We start from the raw sequence: 15149 nt of genomic DNA, 5'->3' as shown, positions 1-15149 counted from the left end.
GGGACGAGCAGACTAAGTTATGTGGAGACGGTTAAATATTTCAAACATGGGAGAGCGCCATTAACGAGCCGTGCTAACGGAAGCAGAGATCAGTGCGCCACTGCTAGCGAAGCTACTACAGGAACCCTGTCAGAGGGCGACTGCTAGCTCGGCCACACGCCGAGCAGCACGTCTCTCTTCGCCCACCGCCTTCGTTTGATTCTTTTCGTTTGGTCTTCATTTTACGCATATGGTAAACATAAAAAACATACTTTCTTGAGGCCTAATCGAATGTAGGGAAAACATTGTGTATACCTTTGGATTTCTCATTGTTTAAATATTTTCTAATTTTTATATGAATACTGAGATTTCACAAAAAGTCATGGAAATCCATTGGTCAAAATGTGTAAGACCCCTGTAATAAAAAAAATAAACAAACAAACACAGTAGGACTTTTTTTCTTGGCATTCTGCTGTACATTTTGTAAATGAGAGAAATCAATGTTGTGCATAATGATCAAAAGTACTTACATAATCTCTAAACAGCTGACAACACACACACACACACACACACAATTTCTTTTACTGTGAAAATATGTGGCGGCTGAACCTGACCCAACAGATCACTACACCCCCCCCCCTCCGAAGCTAGGGGAAACACTGACTAATTTAACCAATAAACGCTGCTCACCAGGGTCATTTAACTCCTGATTATTTGGTGACCAAGATGTGTCTTGCGTTGCAGCTGGAGTGCTCTGAGGAGCTGGGGGACCTGGTGAAGGCCTCGGACCCCACCCTGGCTCTTAGTGTGTACCTCAGAGCTAACATCCCCAACAAGGTTATCCAGTGCTTTGCCGAGACCAGCCAGTTCCAGAAGATTGTGCTATATGCTAAAAAGGTAAACTGCTTCAGTTCTCCACGCACATATCTATTGTCACTGAATTTGCATTTGTATCCATTTTATCTGCAATGCTTTTTTAGGTGGGCTACACCCCAGACTGGGTGTTTTTACTGAGGAACGTGATGCGCGTCAACCCGGATCAGGGACTTCAGTTTGCCCAGATGCTGGTGCAGGATGAGGAGCCGCTGGCCAACATCAACCAGGTAATTCAGCAGCACGTAGGGATGTCCAACCTGTACACACACACACACACCACAGAAGGCCTTGTGTGGGAGCCTCCCTCTGTTATTCCAGATGTGCCAGCTATGCCCGGAATCCACTGAGTACACACACGCACACATTTTTAAAAAGCCACATCGTTCTGCTCAGTCCACGTCTCCAAGACGTGACGCTCTTTGAAGTCCCTGCTCATTTTTGCAGATTTTGAATAAGAAAAGCTGAAACATCTGGCCAGCGGGGCTTGTAGTCCTTGATGGCGTGCAACTCTAATCTTTCCGGGCATTTTAGTGCAAATAATCCATTTGAAAACCCTTCAATTTTTTGCCCTCTTTGTGCCTCCTCCTGCCCGCTTCCCCTTCGGTAGATCGTCGATGTGTTCATGGAGGGAAACCTGATCCAGCAGTGCACATCTTTTCTGTTGGATGCTCTGAAGAATAACCGCCCGGCTGAGGGCCACCTGCAGACGCGTCTACTAGAGATGAACCTCATGCATGCTCCCCAGGTGAACACCCGGAATGCCCTGCTCAGACAACATCCCCTCCATCAGACTTTAATGCAGGCTTCTTTCAGGTAGCAGACGCTATCCTGGGCAACCAGATGTTCACCCATTATGACCGGCCCCATGTTGCCCAGCTGTGTGAGAAGGCAGGGCTACTACAGAGAGCTCTGGAGCACTACACCGACCAGTACGACATCAAGCGGGCTGTGGTGCACACACATCTGCTCAACCCGGAGGTAAGCCGGTGGCCAACGCTCTCTCTGGAGCAGTTTTAAATGACCTTTTGACCTCTCCCCCCTTCTCATCCTCCTCCTACTTTTCAGTGGCTGGTGAACTACTTTGGCTCTTTATCAGTGGAGGACTCGCTGGAGTGTTTGAGGGCCATGTTGTCGGCCAACATCAGGCAGAACCTGCAGCTGTGCGTCCAGGTTGCGTCGAAGTATCACGAGCAGCTGGGGACTCAGTTGCTGGTGGAGCTCTTTGAGTCCTTCAAGAGCTACGAGGGTAGGTGTCGCCCCTACCGTTCTTGGAGTGAATTTGTGCTTAAAGTTGGCACAAATTGAGCTAACTTTGTGCTTTTTTTGCCCCCTGCATTCCCGCCCTCCCATCTCCATTCAAGGCTTGTTTTACTTCCTTGGGTCGATTGTGAATTTCAGCCAGGAGCCGGACGTCCACTTCAAGTACATCCAGGCCGCCTGTAAAACAGGCCAGATTAAGGAAGTGGAAAGGATCTGCAGGGAGAGCAACTGCTACGACCCTGAAAGGGTGAAAAACTTCCTCAAGGTAAAAACTACAAAAAGGATCCTCTGGTAAATGGTAGGGCATCACGCCCCATCACTGTTCAAACTCACGTTCCTTCCCTTTGTAGGAGGCCAAGCTAACAGACCAGCTTCCCCTAATCATTGTGTGTGATCGCTTCGACTTCGTCCATGACCTGGTGCTCTACCTCTACCGTAACAACCTCCAGAAATACATTGAAATCTACGTACAGAAAGTAGGAATCCACTTCATACGAATATCTGGTTATCACTTAATAATCCAGGCCTTTTATGGACTGTGCGTCTCTTCATTTTCTATTTGTTGCTCTTTCAGGTGAACCCCAGTCGCCTCCCCGTGGTAATAGGCGGCCTTTTGGATGTGGACTGTGCTGAGGACGTCATAAAAAACCTGATCATGGTGGTCAGAGGGCAGTTCTCCACTGACGAGCTGGTGGAGCAGGTGGAGAAGAGGAACAGGTGAGGCACAGAGATAAACCACCTGCACTGCTTTTATGCATAGCTGCTCTGCTGTGTCCTATTAGTTGCTAGTGGACACTTGTGCATCTAAGTACCTGTTGTAAAAGCATCTTTACCCTGTGGGGGTTTAATTAAACCTCTTGAATGACACGTAGCGGCTATATTGGCTGTGTTTACGCCGCAAGACACAGGGTTGTATTCTTTAAAGGGCTACAAAAAGCAATTTTCAGTTACAAGCAAAACTTAAGATATTTATTCTAGGGCCTGATGCCCATAAATGGCCGAATACAGCGTCACGCAGAGGGACACACCCAGGTGACTGAAAAATGCAGATAAGCAAATATGGAAAAGTATTTTCATTTTCTAAGACAGGACATTCCTCAGCTGTTGATTCTTTCTGGGATTCTGGAGGCCTGTGGTGTTAATCCAACCCCCCAATATTGCTAAAGCCGCTGTCATTGAAAACCCACTGTTACAACTCTCTATGACAGAGAGAATGTGAGCATGAGTACTTCCAGGAGAGCATGACGTTGCTAAATGCGCTTCACTGCCACCTAGTGGTATGTGGGTGCTGCAATAACTCTAAAAAGGCATTGATGGCCCTCAGCATTTCTTCACCCAACGTCAATGCAGGCCAGTTGGAAGATTCTACTTCAATGCTGCATGTTTGTCTCTGCTGTTTTTCATCCTTTTTCCTCAGGTTAAAGCTTCTACTGTCGTGGCTGGAGTCCCGAATCCACGATGGCTGCGAGGAGCCGGCCACTCACAACGCCCTCGCCAAAATATACATAGACAGCAACAACACACCCGAGCGCTTCCTGAAGGAGAACGCGTTCTACAACAGCGCCGTGGTGGGGAAGTACTGCGAAAAGAGGGACCCCCACTTGGCCTGCGTGGCCTACGAGAGAGGACAGTGTGACCTGGATCTCATCAAAGTACGTAGAGATGCCGAAGATGATCATCTAAGTCATTCCAAACACTATTTTCTATCATTTTTTTTCTGTCTCTCAGGTGTGCAATGAGAACTCTTTATTCAAGAGTGAGGCTCGCTATCTGGTGCGAAGGAAAGATCCAGAGCTTTGGGTGAACGTCTTGGATGAAAACAACCCCTTCAGAAGGCAACTCATCGACCAGGTGAGGTGGAGTGAAGCTCAGAAGTTACATCTGAACCACAAGGTGCAACAACGTGTACCAGTATACTTCTGGTGACAACTTTACTACAAAAATATACCCTTTTAAGTGATGTCCATTTAACAATACAGTACCTCAATGTGTTTGGTTAATGTGTGCAGCAGTGTTAAGTAGGGCTCCAACTAACTATCATTTTTATAATTGATTAATCAGTTGATTATTTTTTTGATAAAAACAGCATTAAAAAGCTTTAATTTCCAACCCTTTATTCTAAAAGGTAACTCCAAATTCACATACTTCAGAGCGCACACGTTGTTCCTTGAACATAATAATTTATGAAAAAAAAATCAAATCAAACGTCAGAACTTGTTCTCTATACTACACTCAGACGCACACACTCTCAAACTCTCTCTCTCCGAAACACACCCCAATGTCTACTTGAAGCTTATTCATTAAATTATTACAATCATTGTATTGCAAGTTAAGTAAATGTATTCTATGAATTTAAAATGGCGTTTGTAAATAAATACATTCGAGGCATCGTAAGTTAGCCTCGCTGGTTTAAGATCATTTAATGTGTCTCTTTATAGGCATAACATAACCCACAGTATATGCGCAAGCGCACTAGACTACCTTATATGAGAGCGTTAAAAAGTACAACACATACAAATACAAATTTGTCAACAATAACCGAAATTGGACAAAGCTGGAAATATATACAAAACATATTGAAAAATGAATGGTCCAAAAAAGGCGAGTAAATAGTTAGTGTTGCTTGCTACCTGCTTTACTGCTGTTACTACCTTAATGCTACCTTGATCAGCTGGATGAGCAGTAAACAGCAGCAGAAGGCTCCTTATGTTCCTGGTGCGGTGGTGCTCTCGTGCCATGTTGCGTTGATATGGCATATTTTGCCATTAACACACTTTTTAGTTTATTCGATGTAAAATGCTCGCACACGTTGGACGACTTAACTCGAACAGACGTCTTTACCTGCGCCATGTGACAACAACTGCCGATGCTGCTGGCTGCTTTTTCCTCTACGTTGGCTCGGCTTTTTTTTTTTGCTTCCCTCGCAACTCATTGAGTGATGTAATATTTGTGCAACAACGAATCGCTAATAAAACTCGTTGCCAACTAATTCAAATACTTTGGTTGATTTTTATCGATTTCATGGTTTCGTTGTTGCAGCCCTTGTGTTGAGCCCCTCCCGATGCTTTTTTTTAATGCGGTTGACGCATGATAAAATCCATGTGTGAGGTAATGGATTGTTATGTTAACAAATTTACAACGCGTTAACGTGCCCAGCTCTATTTATTTCATATGATATAGGTTTGGTCTTCCATCTATCGCCTCAGGTGGTGCAGACGGCGCTGTCTGAGACCCAGGATCCAGAGGAGGTGTCGGTCACGGTGAAGGCCTTCATGACCGCGGACTTGCCCAACGAGCTAATCGAGTTGCTGGAGAAGATTGTACTCGACAACTCTGTCTTCAGCGAACACCGGTGCAGCACAGCCTGCAATGATTTAACAAGCATTGCCTTCCCTTTTTCTTCTTAAAATAACACTGTTGCGGGTATTTTCCCCCAGGAACCTCCAGAACCTGCTCATTTTGACGGCCATCAAGGCTGACCGCACTCGTGTGATGGAGTACATCAACAGACTGGACAACTATGACGCCCCGGACATCGCTAACATCGCCATCAGCAACGAGCTCTTTGAGGAAGCCTTTGCCATTTTCAAGAAGTTTGACGTCAACACCTCAGCCATACAGGTGAAATAAAACACTGATTGCTTCAGCTGCACCCAAACAAGTACTTCCATTAAATAGGCCGGAGTACTTCACATTCAATAGTATAACACAAATGTAAAAATTTGCATTAATACGTTTCATGGTGACCCCATTCTAGCATGAGTTCCATTTTGAATTTGTCATCATGTCTTTGATGAAAATGTAAAATTGAAGAGATTCCTTATAATAACAAAGGATGAATCATTTTTGTAGTGCGCATTGACCGATATACAAACACCTTTCTCCCGATGCGAAGCCTTGCCGGATGTCCTCATAGCCTTGTTTTAGAAATATCAGCAAGGACATCCCCATTCACCTCAGGTTCTGGAGTTGTCCCCTGGGTCACGTTCTCCCAGCAGCAGCTTCAGGCGTCCTCTCTGCGTCTCTAGCTGAATACGGCTAGATTTATGGATACTGTTGCTGTCTGGAACACAAACTAAGAGAATCTCTTAATCTTTTTAAAAAATGCCGCTTCATCTCCCTGTCAGTGAGCTGTTGCGTTCTTTGTGGTCCTCAGGTATTAATAGAGCACATAGGGAACTTGGACCGGGCCTATGAGTTCGCAGAGCGCTGCAACGAGCCTGCTGTGTGGAGCCAGCTGGCTCGAGCTCAGCTGCAGAGAGACCTGGTTAAGGAGGCCATAGACTCGTACATCAAGGCCGTCGACCCCTCGGCGTACATGGAGGTGGTCAACGCTGCCAGCAAGAACGGTGAGCCTCCCACTGCATTGGGACGAACACATTGACACATCCTGAGCTGGTGCGTGACTAATAATGGCTCAGACATAACAGCAGCAATGGCAATAAAGGGGCATAATTAATCAAACCAACAAAACATTGAAGACATCCAGAAAAAGGCTTGGTGGTTCAAGTGAAATGTTTTTCCTCTTATTAATTCGCCAAAAAGTAGTTGTCTCTAAAGTAGGATATTCATTAGATTAAACTAATTTTATCAATACATTTATCAATCTCGATTAATGGCAATTAATGAATGTTATTGTTATTGTTATTTTTTAGACTAAATCTTAAAAGTAATGAGTAATCACTTTAGAAAGCATGTATTTTAGACACCATTGTTTATTTGTTGGAGGCAGAATCAAGTTGAACTAGTGACTTTTCCTGCTGTCCTTGTGCACTTTGCTCTCAACACTCTATTTAACTGCTGTGTTTGAAGTGCCAACAATCTCCCCACATTTAGCAGGACGTTTTCAAACCACGGTCTTTTAGGAACACAGTGGTGGTCCTCTGCAGACTGTGCCACGCAGGGTAAAGTTAGATGTTGAGATGAAAGTAGCCTAGCAGCTAGCTTAGCATAGTGGTGCTTTAATTCCTCTGCACAGTTCTTTGCTGTGTGTCGTGCATCAGTTTGTTTTACTTTTGATGCAAAAAGTATTCTCCATCTTGATGTAACGTTAACTGACTGCAGCTAGCGGCTGTTTCGTTTCTGTGGTTCTGGGACCGGAAATAATCAAATGTACGTTAATTACGTTAAAAAAATGTTTGCATTAATTCGGCCACATTAGTCTCATAGATTAATGCGTTTATATTGACAGCCCTACTCTGAAGGTATACAACATTTATTTTCAGAGAACCAACATGATGGCCCCGTGTCTCTCTTGCGCAGCCGTGACATAAATGTGTCCCGTATTTTTCTTTTGCAGATAACTGGGAGGACTTGGTCAAATTCCTCCAGATGTCTCGGAAGAAAGCAAGGGAGTCATATGTGGAGACGGAACTGATCTTCGCTTTGGCCAAAACCAACCGTCTGGCCGAGTTGGAGGAGTTTGTCAGCGGGCCCAATAACGCTCACATACAGCAGGTACAGGCCACGCCTCCCAGCTGTGTGCGCTGAGAGGATCGCCTCGCCACGGCCCTCATCTCTACCCTGTCCCTCCCCAGGTCGGTGATCGGTGTTACGAAGAGGGGATGCACGAGGCGGCCAAGCTCTTGTACAACAACGTGTCCAACTTTGCCCGCCTGGCATCGACGCTGGTCCACCTCGGGGAGTACCAGGCGGCCGTGGACAGCGCCCGGAAAGCCAACAGCACGCGGACGTGGAAGGAGGTAACGGCCACATGAAACTAGGGTTGGATACCGAGAACTCTGTACCAACATTGCACTGGTTCTTACACGACCGGTCCCTACCGAAACGCAACGCAGATTTTGGTGCTTGATTTCGGATGCTGAGCCGATTGAAACACTTTATTTACACACTGACACCGTCCTCGCAGAGGGTAACAAAAGCCTAGCGCTTGTGTAGCTACAGCGGCTAGCCAGCCGTCTACCTTCCATTTATTTAAGTCAGTGTTTCCCTTCCAATAAAGTCTGCAGTTCTTTCACAGCGCGCGGCACAATCGCCCCGACGAACGCAGGCAGACTAATGCGCGCACACACACATGAGCGCATACACAGGAGAGCACGCGCTCACCAACGGACGCACGCTCTGTGTCCTGCTCTGGTTTCTCCCCCCCGAAGTATTAAACAGAGGGTGCAGTCGCGTTTCTTCTGTGTTATTCGTCATTGAGCCGCAGACACGTGACTGTATTTCCTTACGTGACAGCAGATCGTTTGATTCTTTTAGTATTTATTTTACGCAGAAAACTAAACGTAGTAATAATAAATTCCATCACACGGTAGATAAACAATATGTTTTCATGCTTAATGCAGCTCTTCTGTGTTGCAACTGCTGCATTCATGACGTCAATACACCGAGACAAACAAGAAGTCAATCCAACCTAAATGCTTTTCAATATGTTACATATCTCTATTTTATTTTCTCTAGTTTCTGCATTAAATATTATGATTAATATGCCCCAAATTTCAATGAAATAATATATACACTTCACGCTCTTGGAGTAACACCAAGTTACTAAACTGTAAACAGCTAATATATTGTTCATAGTTTGAAGTTAAAAAGTTCAAAGCCGTAGTTGTTTTTTTATTTATTTATATTTTAGCACCTGTATCGGGAATTTAAAAAAAACGATATCCATCCCTACGTGAAACGCCCCTTTAGTGATATGGGGATGTATAGGATTAATTGGTTACCTATTACTGTACGGAGCACTTAACCATTTTGAGACAAAAAAGAAATGTTAGTTATTGTAGGAATCTTCAGTCAGGTTTGGAGTTTTGTTTCTATGAGAATTATCAGCTTGAGTCTTGTGTAACGTACATTGTTACAGACGGGGAAAGTAGCACATCGGACTTGACCTTCAATAATAAAAAATAAAAGGCATCTACCTCATGCAATTTGAAATAGCTTTCATATTTAACTTTTTGCCCCCTCTGATCATCAGGTGTGTTTTGCGTGCGTGGACGGGGAGGAGTTTCGGCTGGCCCAGATATGCGGTCTCCACATAGTTATCCACGCCGACGAGCTGGAGGACCTGATAAGCTACTATCAGGACCGTGGGTACTTTGAGGAGCTCATCGCCCTGCTGGAGTCCGCGCTGGGTCTGGAGCGGGCCCACATGGGCATGTTCACCGAGCTCGCCATCTTGTATTCAAAGTTCAAACCACAGAGGATGAGGGAGCACCTGGAGCTGTTCTGGTCCAGAGTCAACATCCCCAAGGTAGACGCTATCAGTGTGTGTCAGCACAGTAGCGTCTTCTGTAATTATTCAAAGGTTTTGTTGTGCCATTAACTCCGTTTGATTTAAAACCCTCCAATAATTTCAGCTCATCCCACAGCACCGTGGAACAAAAGTTCATAGTGAGCGCAGAAGGCTTATTGAGGGTATTTTTGGAGTCTTTGATGTCATATTTTGATGATCAGATATTATTTAAAGCTTTGGAAATCTGTTGCCAGGGTGATTTTAAAAAACACAAGTCAGGTGAGGTCCTGAAAGCCTTGAAGGCTTCCATACAGGATTTGAAAGTGGCCTTTTTTAAAGTTCTTATCTTAAATGTTGTCCCTGCATAGGTTAATATTTGGCATTGATTGATCAATACCACAAAATAAACATTGGTATTAAAACAACCATACTATATATATATATATATTTTTTACACTATAAATTCCACAGCTGATATGTCGGGTAATAAAATAAATCAAAACAAACCTACAATTGATGGTTTAGCAAATAAAACCTACTTCAAAAATGAATTAATAACATCCCCTAGACGATGTGAGTAATCGGTAATCTAGGTAAGCTAGTTTAGTGCTGTATTTTTCACCCGCTTGCCACGATGTAGATAATATATAGAATATATATACAAATATAACAATTTGTTGAAATGTTAATTTTGGACAATTCCATAAAATGTTTGATCTCCAAATCAATTGTTTGATCTGGGTCTTATTTAATGACAGCCTTTTTTGCCCTAAAAACTTAATTCTGAGTCCAGGAATGAAACGAAACCCGACCTGTGCCTTGGAGTAACACTGTTTGTGCTTCTGTGTTTCTCAGGTCCTCCGTGCAGCAGAGCAGTCTCATTTATGGGCAGAACTGGTTTTCCTTTATGATAAATATGAGGAGTTTGACAACGCCGCCATCACAATGATGTCTCATGCCACAGATGCATGGAGAGAAGGATCGTTCAAGGACATCATTGCCAAGGTGAACTAGTGTTCGCGACTCAACGATTGCGACTCCATTTATATTTTTGTGATCTTTTCATATGTATTATTGTTTCTCCTCAGGTCGCCAATGTGGAGTTGTACTACAAATCTCTGTCCTTCTACCTGGAATTCAAACCTCTTTTACTTAACGACCTGCTGACCATCCTGTCCCCGCGGCTGGACCATACGCGAGCGGTCACCTTCTTCAGCAAGGTAACCGCCAGCAAGATCCAGCCCTGCCTCTTTACAATCATAATGCAGTGGTAGGTGGGGGTGATCTGATCACTGTTGTTTTTGCCCAACCAGGTGAACCAGCTGAAGGTGGTCAAGCCTTACCTGAAGTCCGTCCAGAATCACAACAACAAGTCGGTCAACGAGGCCCTTAACAACCTGCTGACGGAGGAGGAGGACTACCAGGTCTCCCAGCCATGTTCCTCATGTTGATAACTATCTTGCATGCCTCCAGGCATCCCTCTTCTCAACCCTGTGTTTTGTGATGTCATGCTCTATGCTCTATGTGATCCTCAGGGCCTTAGAGCGTCCATTGATGCCTACGACAACTTTGACACCATCGACCTGGCGCAGCGGTTGGAGAAACACCAGCTGATTGAGTTCAGGCGCATCGCCGCTTACCTTTACAAGGGCAACAACCGCTGGAGACAGAGCGTGGAGCTCTGCAAGAAGGACAAGCTCTACAAGGTAGGACCAGAAAACCTCTTGGTGGCAATATTACCCCCATATTCCTGTAGATGGCACTGTTTGTTTAGTTAATTGAGATCCTTTATACACAAGGAGGAACAGCACACAGGAAAGCACAGAAAAGATTCTTTGGAAGGGCTTCAACTATGAGTTAAATATGCTCTCTGCTTCCCAACATTTTCCCAGGATGCCATGCTCTACGCCGCGGAGTCTAAGGACGCTGAGCTGGCAGAGACGCTGCTCCAGTGGTTCCTGGAGCAGGGCAGGAAGGAGTGCTTCGCCGCCTGCCTGTTTGCCTCCTATGACCTGCTGCACCCGGATGTGGTGCTAGAGCTGGCCTGGAGGCACAACATTGTGGACTTTGCCATGCCCTATTTCATCCAGGTCATGAGAGAGTACCTGACCAAGGTGAGTGCTCCACGGAAGACAGGGCAAAGACACACTCTAGTTAGAAAGTCTGATAAATAATTCAATATCATTTATGGGGGTAATTTTTCTGTTTTAAAGCTGCTTTATTGTTCTTATATTGTTTAATTTCTTGTGGCAACTTGTTTTGACAGGTGAGAGGTAGACTATAGTTTCCTGGAGGTATTTAAAAAGCACAGTGGTCATGCTAGTCAAGTATTTTTTTTTTGCACTGAACTCCCTTCTGGTGGAAAAATGCTGAACTGCAGACATGTGAGGTCATCTCTTTGGCTTGTCTTCCAGGTTGATGAGTTTGCAGCGAAGGTGACGGTCTCTGGCCCTCTTTTTCATTCCTCTTAAGTGTCCTGTCCACGTTTTGTTGTAACTCATCCCTGAGATTTTCTGAGGCGGGAACCGTAAGCATGGACCGTAGGGCGGAGAACCCCGGCCTCGGGGAGCAGTGGTGGTATGTGCCGGCTTCTGCTCCGCTTCAGCCTCTTTGAACAAACTCAAAATGTGTTTTAGAGAGGGCTTTCTAAATGATCTTGTAGTGTGGTTTGGCATAGGTTGACTTTTGAAGGAAAAAAAGAAGCCTTTGCAGCAGAAACAAATATATGAAAAACAAGAAATATCTTATCTTTTATTTTCAAGCTAATTCGACAATGTGACTTTGCAAATTTAAAGCTGCGGGTGTCAGATTAAAATTCTTGAGCAGCTGCACTCGTTTGGTTATGACCTGTTTTTTCCTAATGGCGTTGTATGACTGACGTTTGAAGAAACCTCCCAGGTTGGCCCTGTGTCAGGGAGTCTACAGATATGGTGTTGAAAGCTGGAGCCGAAGCCTGCGCGCCAAACTGAACTAACACAACCTTCTAACTTCAGCTTGCGAGTTCCTTTTCAATCGACCAACTCATGGCGCTCTAACCTTTTCTTAATTTCTCAACGTGATTCAGCAGAACCATTGCCAGAACCCTTTTCTCTTCATTTGTATTGCTGTCTGCACAGCAGAAGCACAGTGCCTGATGATTTCTGTGCTCCTAGTGTTGTTGATGAAAAGCCACGACCTGCTGCGGTCAGCTCAGCAGAGGCCTGTCAGTGTGTGGCTGCTGAGGGGGGTGCATGTGACGTAGCATTGGCGTGTATACAACTTCCCCTTAATACACTGTTTAATTTCAATTCATTTTATTTAGTATAGCCCAAAATTTCAAATTACAAATTTGCCTCAGAGGGCTTTACAATCTGCCCCAAAACCCTCACATCGGCACAGGAAAAACTCCCCAAAAAATGAAAAACCCTTCAATGGGGGAAAAGGGAAGAAACCTTAGGGAGAACAGAGGAGGGATCCCTCTCCTGGGATGGACAGACTAATATTTATGTAACCTGCAAACTCGCTGTAGTTTCACTTGTGAATCCTCTTCTAATTCTAATGCTCAAAGGTTTTAAAAAGTGAGCTTTCAGAAACTCAAAGAGCAGTGATTGTGTCGCTATGCAGGATTCCCCACTGAGAATGTTGTCGACAATTTTCATTAGAAATGATTCTGTTGTCAAGATCAATGAGTCAAAGCTGATGCGATTGTCAGTCGCCAAAGAGGAAAGAGAGGTGTGTATCTAACTGGGAAAGCTAAGATGTACTCTCTCCCTGTCAAATAAAAACAATGGAAATAGATCAATAATATCAATGGCATAAATAAGATACTTTTTGTGTTGGTGTAAACACCTGGTGCTTTGGGCAGCATGAATTCATTTGGTTCTTTTATTGAATTGTGGTGACGGCAGGAGTATTCTCAGCATGGTTAGATACCAACAGGAGATGAATAGTTGCTTGTACTTGGTGTTGTTGTGATGGGTGAACCGGCCCTTTGATTGTCCCACTGAACAGTTGTACTAGAAGCTGCATTAGAAATTAGATGTGCATGTTGTCTTCTCTCTAAATCCCCCAATTGGTAAATTGGCTGCATAGCCAGGCGGAGTTATGGGGTTTTCCGCAGGATGTGTATGCATGCGAGACCGCCTGATGCGACCTCCTGTCTCTGTTGCCCTCAGGTGGACAAACTGGACGAGGCAGACAGCCAAAGGAAAACCGAAGAGGAAGTGATAGAGCCTCAGCCGATAGTGTTCGGTAGGTTTTCAGGCGGTTAACGTTCCCACCTCTGGTTGTACAACTTAAAAGAAATGTTGAGCACACTGTATTCGTAAAACATTGGAACAATGGAAAGAAGGATCATTTTCATTTAGTTTTACAATCTCGTCAATTTGTTTTTACATTCAGCAAGAAAACAACTAAATTTGTGTTTGTGTGTGATCAGGTCAGCAGCTGATGTTGCCCCCCTCACCTGTTCCGACTCCTCCCCAACCAGGGTACCCCGGCTACGGCTACCCTGTCGCTCCCGCCGGGTTCCCGGCTCAGCCCGTCTACGGCTTCAACATGTAAGAGCCCAACCAACCCCCACCACCCCTGGCTCGTCCGCCCGCTCTCTCCTCTTTCGCGAACACACCTTGGACCTGAACCACACTGGAACGTGCTGCTCCGGGTCAACTCCAGAAACTTAACCGGGCAGTCATGTCCAACGAGACATGCCTCTGAACTGCAATAGTATCCCCTCTACAATCTCCACACCTTGACAGAATGGCCCTTAATAGAATGTATGACACCCCCTCCCCACCCCTGCCCCTCTTTTCAGACGTTGCGGCTGCGTCACTCATCTACACAGCATGAAGTCGCCACTGAGCTGCCAGAGGCTGAGTGGCTGCATCCCCAGGACTACTCTAGTGACCCCCAACCTCTCTGTTCTGCTGCTCCATGTAGATGTATTAACCGTAGAGCACCTTTTGTTTATATATATTTTTTTTCCCCAGAGATTCAGCACTGATGAGGAACAGACTTTGTTAAAGAGAAGTGGTAAAAGCACTGCTTCGGCCCCACACACTTTTAAAGAGGGGGCAAAAGGAAAAAAAGAACTGACTCAAATATTTAATTCCACTACTGTCTTGTGATCTGGATGGAAAGACAGTTTCTGTGCAATAGTTTGTCCTCTCAAAGGTATGTGTTTACTGTACCAATTAAGAACACGCGTTTGAGGTTAATGGTACTGTCTGTGTATGTGAATGCATGTGGGCGTGTGTATAGCTTCTAAAGGCTTTAAAAGGGCACAACCAAAACCAAGAGACACTCAATGAAAAATCCATCCTTACGCTGCAGCAAAAAAGAAACTTTTCTGATTGACTTTTGGATCTGGAGTTTCAGGATGCTTGTGAAAGAAAGATGAAATTATTATCAAAACAATAAAGTTTTGCTGTAGTCTGTGCATGTGCTGCCAAAGAAAAATGCTGCAAACAGGAGCACAATTTTCAGTATTGCCAACAACGTTCATAACAAAGCGGTGATGAAACTCAGACGGACTTAAGGGGGGAAAAAGACAATATATTGTAATAATTTAAGATATATTGAAGCACCTAACGAATCAAATAATGTTATCTGTGTACTGTGTTTGTCTGCCTGTATTGTAGTCTTAAAAAGCATTATGATTTTTGTAAGAAAAATGCAAGAAAAAAAACAGCTGGTTAATAAATATCGAGGCCGCTCTAACACGTGACCGTTCACCTTTGTTTACTTCCCGTCGGTTTCCGCGGGACGCGCTGATGATGCGCGCGCGATCGAAAGCAGATAGGCACGAGGCATTTCCTGTGTCTCTTCAGAGAGTAACGTGACTACAAGAGTTTATACACAG

The 15149-nt window shown here is 44.7% G+C and overlaps 1 protein-coding gene across 4 annotated transcripts in view; it reads left to right on the top strand.

The window, feature by feature from the left end:
* Window positions 1–15012, top strand: part of cltcl1 (clathrin, heavy chain-like 1) — a 28886-nt gene extending 13874 nt beyond the window's left edge. The window contains exons 9-32 of one of the 4 annotated variants that reach the window (XM_062562291.1): window positions 724–876; window positions 960–1082; window positions 1463–1600; window positions 1669–1833; window positions 1921–2101; window positions 2217–2380; window positions 2466–2591; window positions 2690–2832; window positions 3533–3767; window positions 3844–3966; window positions 5322–5467; window positions 5553–5736; window positions 6272–6464; window positions 7415–7572; window positions 7653–7817; window positions 9053–9328; window positions 10166–10315; window positions 10399–10530; window positions 10624–10734; window positions 10846–11016; window positions 11203–11424; window positions 11725–11751; window positions 13465–13540; window positions 13779–15012. In XM_062562291.1, coding sequence (XP_062418275.1) covers window positions 724–876; window positions 960–1082; window positions 1463–1600; window positions 1669–1833; window positions 1921–2101; window positions 2217–2380; window positions 2466–2591; window positions 2690–2832; window positions 3533–3767; window positions 3844–3966; window positions 5322–5467; window positions 5553–5736; window positions 6272–6464; window positions 7415–7572; window positions 7653–7817; window positions 9053–9328; window positions 10166–10315; window positions 10399–10530; window positions 10624–10734; window positions 10846–11016; window positions 11203–11424; window positions 11725–11751; window positions 13465–13540; window positions 13779–13852 — 3636 coding nt within the window. In that variant the 3' untranslated portion in view covers window positions 13853–15012. Of the gene's footprint in view, window positions 1–723; window positions 877–959; window positions 1083–1462; window positions 1601–1668; window positions 1834–1920; window positions 2102–2216; window positions 2381–2465; window positions 2592–2689; window positions 2833–3532; window positions 3768–3843; window positions 3967–5321; window positions 5468–5552; window positions 5737–6271; window positions 6465–7414; window positions 7573–7652; window positions 7818–9052; window positions 9329–10165; window positions 10316–10398; window positions 10531–10623; window positions 10735–10845; window positions 11017–11202; window positions 11425–11724; window positions 11752–13464; window positions 13541–13727 lie in introns of all 4 variants that reach the window. The other 3 variants (XM_037481496.2, XM_062562292.1, XM_037481498.2) reach the window with 3 other exon arrangements.
* The last annotated feature ends 137 nt before the right edge of the window (window positions 15013–15149 follow it).

This window comes from Pungitius pungitius, chromosome 5 (genome assembly GCF_949316345.1).
Source record: "Pungitius pungitius chromosome 5, fPunPun2.1, whole genome shotgun sequence".
Lineage (NCBI taxonomy): Eukaryota > Metazoa > Chordata > Actinopteri > Perciformes > Gasterosteidae > Pungitius > Pungitius pungitius.
The sequence above is the reverse complement of the archived record's forward strand: the minus strand, read 5'-3'. Positions and strand labels throughout refer to the sequence as shown.